The sequence below is a fragment of the Pinus tabuliformis genome, chromosome 1_2, assembly GCF_031772625.1.
Source record: "Pinus tabuliformis cultivar Carrire ecotype Pingquan chromosome 1_2, CPIR1, whole genome shotgun sequence".
NCBI lineage: Eukaryota > Viridiplantae > Streptophyta > Pinopsida > Pinales > Pinaceae > Pinus > Pinus tabuliformis.
Window position 1 is genome coordinate 585553756 of NC_142298.1, and position 5645 is coordinate 585559400.

The following is a 5645-nucleotide window of genomic DNA, read 5'->3' on the forward strand; positions in this document are numbered from 1 at the left end:
AATTATATCAAAAAGTATACACACAAATGAAAAACAATATATCTATTGATATATTAATTGATAAATTATAAAGAAATTGATATATCACACTAATATTTTGAACAACTTGATCATGCCACTTGATAATTAAGAAATGGATAACATACAATGGAATAAATATATTTTAGTGTTTGTGCATTGGTTTTGATATGCTACCTTAATTTTACTATTTGTAAATAGTTCTTAGTGTCTCTTACATTAATTTCATCCATGTTATGGTAAAAAAAGAGGTTTATTATTCATGTTGAGGGTGGGTCATGCCCGATGGCTTTGGAAGTGGAGTTAGAAAGTCCTTGTTCTCCTGATTTCGGCGAGGCATGGAAAAATTTTGAAAAGAAAAACACATTGAGTTTTTTGAAGAGCGATTCTTATATTCCTCGATAAAACTTATGCCTTGGGAATGATGGGGAAATGTTCCAACTTGTATACATTGTTGCAAAATATCTAGTGGGTCACGAGCGTGGGTGAAGATTTGGCAAAGAAACTATCATCAAATGGTAGTCTTAATATGTATCTGCGAGGGTTTCTAAAGCTCCAAATATTTGTATGCTGGAAAACGGATGCATAAAGCTCATATTGGAAGCATGTGAGGTGGTGGAAACTGAGGCTAAATATGACTTTTCGATAGAATATACCCCTTATTAGAGGAAATTTTAGCCTAAAAGTTCCCCCCTAACAAAAACTAATAAAATAAGAGTTTTGAATTTTGGTGGGAAAAGAAGAAAACTTCTTTTTTTTGAAATTGTATTTTTTACTTATCTTCTTATATATATACTAAAATTTCATGTGTAGACACTCACTAGATATAGAATTAAATTGACTTGGTGGAGCTGCATTGCTACAACCCTAGCCGCGCTGACTGATTCCACACTACTTCGCGTGATCTTTCCCCCATGGAGCTTGGAGGTGGCCCTGCAGCCCCTCCTCCCTTGCCTCTGGAGCTCGAAGCCTTCAGAACCTTAGTAGCCGCTTCAGGAAAATGCCAGACCACGAGCTCGCAGCAAAAGTTCATTAAAAAACTGGACAACATCCCCACGGTGACCTTGCCTGTGGAGGAAACCTGCAGAACAACACTGAAACTAGTAGAAAGAGGCCTTATCGGCCAGTTTACGGGATTGTGGCCATCCCCGAAAGCAGTGGAAGAATGGATTAAATGAAACTGGATACCATTGGTCAATGAAGGAATGAAGAGTCAATTTGTAGGCAAAGGGTTCTTCATTTTCGTGTTTGATAACACAAAGGACATAATCCTGATCTTCAGAAATGGGCCATACTTCATGGGTCCCCAAGGCCTCTACTTGAACAAATGGTCCCCAGATTTCGATCCAGCACAAGATGTGCCCAAGGCTATCCCTGTATGGGTGCGCCTCCCGCACCTTCCCCTTCACTGCTGGAGTCAGAACTCGCTACAATCCATCGGCAATGCCCTAGGAAGATACATAGATCAGGCACCGAGGAAGGATCAATTCTCCTGTGCTCGAATCTGTGTAGAGGTTGACCTGGAAATTGGGCTACCAGAAGCAATAACACTATCGGTGGCAGATTGGACACATATCCAAGAGCTCGACTACGAACAGTTTCCCTTCAAGTGTCGACACTGTCATAAGTACGGGCATTTCGCAAGATACTGCAAAAAGAGAAATGATGAGGTACCAGAGAAAGAAAAGGGCGAACAATGGAAACAAGCAAAGAAAACAACAAGCAGCAGGCAGAACAACAAAAATAAAGCTAAAGAGACAGAGAATAAAGTAGGTCATGAAAGTGCAAGCAATCAAAACACTGGAAGCAGAGATACAATCAGCATTGAGGGGGACAAAAACCCCTTTGAATCTCTTAAGGATCCTCCAGAGACAGAGCGAGAAGATCCTCCTCAGTTGGAGAATAACGACACCTTAGAGCCAGGTAATAACCCAATCCCAACCCCAAGTAATACTTCCTCCCCTTCTTATGCAGATATAATCAAACAAAAGAAGAAAAATACAGAGAATATGGGCTCATCAGACGATGAAACATTTGAAAGGCCAACAAAAAAGGCCGGAAGAAGAACAAACAGGGAAACCAGGGAAGAAGAGTCAGAAAGGCAAAAAACCCTTGGCAGTCAAGCTACCATAGAGATGACGCTTGGGAGGAATACCAGGCCAAGGGCCCCCAAGGGAGGAGGGCCTACCCCAACAAGTGGTAAATGATGCAGCTGATTTCTTGGAACTGCAGGGGTTTGGGGAATCCCACTAAGGCAGAAGCCATAAAAGATCTGTTGAAAATGGAACCCACAGACATCCTCATGCTCCAAGAAACAAAGGTAGAAGGGGAGATCCTTCTAAATACCAGTAACACCAAATGGAAATTTGACTCTGGAAAGGTTGTCAGTGCAAGAGGCACGGCTGGAGGAATAGGAACATTCTGGGCAAAAAACTCCTTTTCCCTAGAAAGTTCCTTCGAGACCCAGCACTGGATATTTACGGAACTGCGCCACATAGCAAGCAATCTCAACCTAGCCTTGTTTAATATGTATGTTCCTGTTCACTACGAGGAAAAGAAAGAGTGCTGGAAGACACTCTCGGAGTTTCTAGATCATACCAATCCCAGGAACATAGTTATAGGAGGCGACCTGAATATAATTATTGACCCTAAAGAGAAGAGAGGAGGGACTTACTCAAGAGACCCTTTTCTCACCACAATGGAGAATATAATATTACAGATGGATTTAGTAGATTTCAAGCCAGTCAAAGGAAAATACACTTGGACCAACAATAGAACAGGAGAAAATCATATCGCAGCAAGGTTGGACAGATTCCTCATCAGCAGCTCTATTATGATGGGTAAAAGAATATTCATCAATAAGATTCTTCCAAAGCTCATCTCGAATCACAAACATGTTCTACTCTGCCTGAAAGATGAAGAAGACCTGGGGCCTCTCCCCTTTCGCTTCAGTGCTCTCTGGGGGGAAGAGAAGGATTCTTTGAAACAGTCCAAATAGCATGGAGAACAAAAGTTTCAAGTTCCCCAAGCTATGTGTGGGAGCAAAAAATGAAAAATGCAAAGAAGGCCCTAAAAGAATGGATAAAGAAACCTATGAAAACTCCCACCAGCCAGAGGAAAGAGGCTGTCACCCAGCTGGAAGAAATGCAATTTGATTTGGAAGAGAAAGATATCTACCCCATGGATTTAGACCAAGAAAAATCTGCACAAAGGAAGACATATTGTTCCTTCAGAAGCGAGGAAGAGTATTGGCACCTGAATTCCTGCAGCTTGTGGCTTAAAACTGGGGATAGAAACACCACATACTTCCATAGACAGTACAGGGCTCGACTTACCCGAAACCACATAGCAAAAATCACCACATCTGATCGACAGGCTTGCAAATGATTTGGCCAAATCAAGGAAGCAGCTGTGAAACATTTCCAAACTCCCCTTACAGCAGAAAAGGATGGGAGTGAGGAAGATATATCAGATTTCCTTGCAAATATACCAAAGCTAATCAACACAGAGGATAATGAAAACCTTACGAGCCTAGTCAAGGAAGAAGAGATATCCAATATTGTCTGGTCTATGGAGCCAAACGAAGCGCCAGGACCTGATGGATTTTCAATCCACTTTTATAGAATCTGTTGGGAGTTAACCAAACCTAATCTCCTTGTTGGCTGCTCAAATTGTTTATTAATTAAACAGTCGAGTACCACATTAAATTGTCAACCTGGGAAAGTCCTTTTGTTTCAAAGGTGACCTTGTACTGTATGCACTTAATTCTAAAAGAATTAAAGGCTGTAGTATAAACAAATCTACTCTCTATCAAACCCTTACTCTGTGTTACAGCAGTTATGATCTATTGCAGAAATGAAATGAAAATAGTTAACTAAAGATAACAAATCTGCAAAAAGAAATGATGGCTGTCTTGTAACAGAGGATCAGGACCCTATCCTCAGGGTAAGGATGTTCAGCACCTACCCCTGTGACCAATTTTCCAATGCACACTGCAAATCCTAATCACCGGTGACACACTCTTTTACAGTTCCAATTGATTAAGAAAACAAAGTATCAGCAAAAGAAGAAAATATCAGAAGCAATGCTAGAGATACACAAAAATCACACATACACTCAATAGAAAAGAAATGGGCGAATCTTGTGAAGAAGGTGGGCCCTGTCCCTCTCACAAGATTCCCCAAGACACAGATACTAAGTTAAAATGCTCAGAACAGTGCTTTATTCATCTGCCAAAATGTCAAATTACAATAAGGATTCAGACTTGCTCTGCACTACAATACTCCTGTTACAACTTGTTCTCCCCCTTTCTAATGTAGATGTCTCATCTTTATAGAGGAGGCATCTATTACAATAGATTGTCATTACTCATTTAGTTGACCCTTTTGTACAAAAATACGAAATCAATTCCTGTTACAGCATGTTGTTACAACAGTGTGTAACTTTATCATCCTTTGTTAATCGGATCCTTTTGTTGTTGCAAAGCTGGTAAACCTCAACTGTCTCTTTGAGATCCTCGTACTATCCTTGGATGTTCCACCATTGTTGCCGATTTGGTAAATCTCAACTATTCCCTTGAAGTTCTCGTGCTGTTCCCGGTGTTCCCATCTGCGACTATGTTTTGCCAATTTAGGACAGTGGCTGATCATGCTATGTCAGCATCTGCAACGTATAGTTCTGCCAGCTTCAAACGGTTACTACTCTTGCTAGGCAATTTTTATTCCTGGTGTTTTAGCCATTGCAAAATGAGGTTTTACCTGCTTTAGTCAATTGTTGTTTCTGGTATTGCAACAACTGCACAGTTGTTGCTTCTGGTGTTTCAGCAACTGTGAATTATAATTCTGCAGACTTTGAACAGTTTCAACAATTGTCAGCGACTTAGTCAACTTCCAAAGATTAATTATAAATATAACATGAATATGTGTTGCATAATTAAACATATAGCGATGAGGAGAGTTACTTCATACCTTTGGAATAATTAGGTCAAAATGTTATCAAGGCTTTCAACTTATGGGCTAAAGAGGGTAACATAATGACAAAATACAAGGTCAAAAGTAGACAATATGGAGTCCTAACATCCCCCCCAACTGAAAGGGTTGCATGTCCCCATGCAACGTTTACTCTGAATCAGAGTCGGAATACTGGGATGAAGAGTGTAAGTCGCTGATACAGTAGCTAAAGAAGGTGTTGTCCAACTTATTTCTGAACCCATATACACTGTGTAGTTGCTACCATACTGCCACCTCCTTTTTGGTCAGTTTATAATGATCCTTATATTTCTGACCAGGTAACAACAAGAGCGGGAAATGAAAACAGTACCCAATCCACTTTTCAGCACACTGTTCCATACATCTGACCTAATAAGGTATGCTTGAAATTGCTACTGGAAGATTGAGGGGATTGTAAGGATGATATTCCTGTCTCTCTTTTGGAAAATGTTCCCAAAATAAATTGTTTGCTTTGATGGCCAGAGCTCCCTTTGTTTTCACATAATGTTGGCAGGCCTGCAAGACTGCTGCTTGTAGTTGCCTCATATGATCAACCATCCCTGGTTTAGTCAGATTTTGTTGATGTTGTGCAATGAAGATGGCTACATTCCGTGGTTCACTTCGAATCCAGAGGAGGCA

The 5645-nt window shown here is 40.5% G+C and overlaps 1 protein-coding gene across 1 annotated transcript; it reads left to right on the forward strand.

Annotated features, from left to right (window-relative positions):
• The first annotated feature begins 1223 nt into the window (after positions 1-1223).
• LOC149207013 (uncharacterized) lies at positions 1224-3016 on the forward strand. Its single transcript, XM_089397890.1, has 3 exons — positions 1224-1688; positions 1878-2119; positions 2251-3016. Exons 1-3 carry the CDS (start codon positions 1224-1226, stop codon positions 3014-3016), a joined length of 1473 nt encoding a protein of 490 aa, XP_089254016.1.
• Positions 3017-5645: the final 2629 nt, after the last annotated feature.

Bases quoted from the DNA above. Each gene is read 5' to 3' on its own strand.
- LOC149207013 (XM_089397890.1), top strand. From the start codon at position 1,224: ATGAAGAGTCAATTTGTAGGCAAAGGGTTCTTCATTTTCGTGTTTGAT. The intron at 1,689-1,877 runs GTACCAGAGAAA...GAATCTCTTAAG, and splicing joins GCAAAAAGAGAAATGATGAG to GATCCTCCAGAGACAGAGCG. The intron at 2,120-2,250 runs GCAAAAAACCCT...TTGGAACTGCAG, and splicing joins AGGGAAGAAGAGTCAGAAAG to GGGTTTGGGGAATCCCACTA.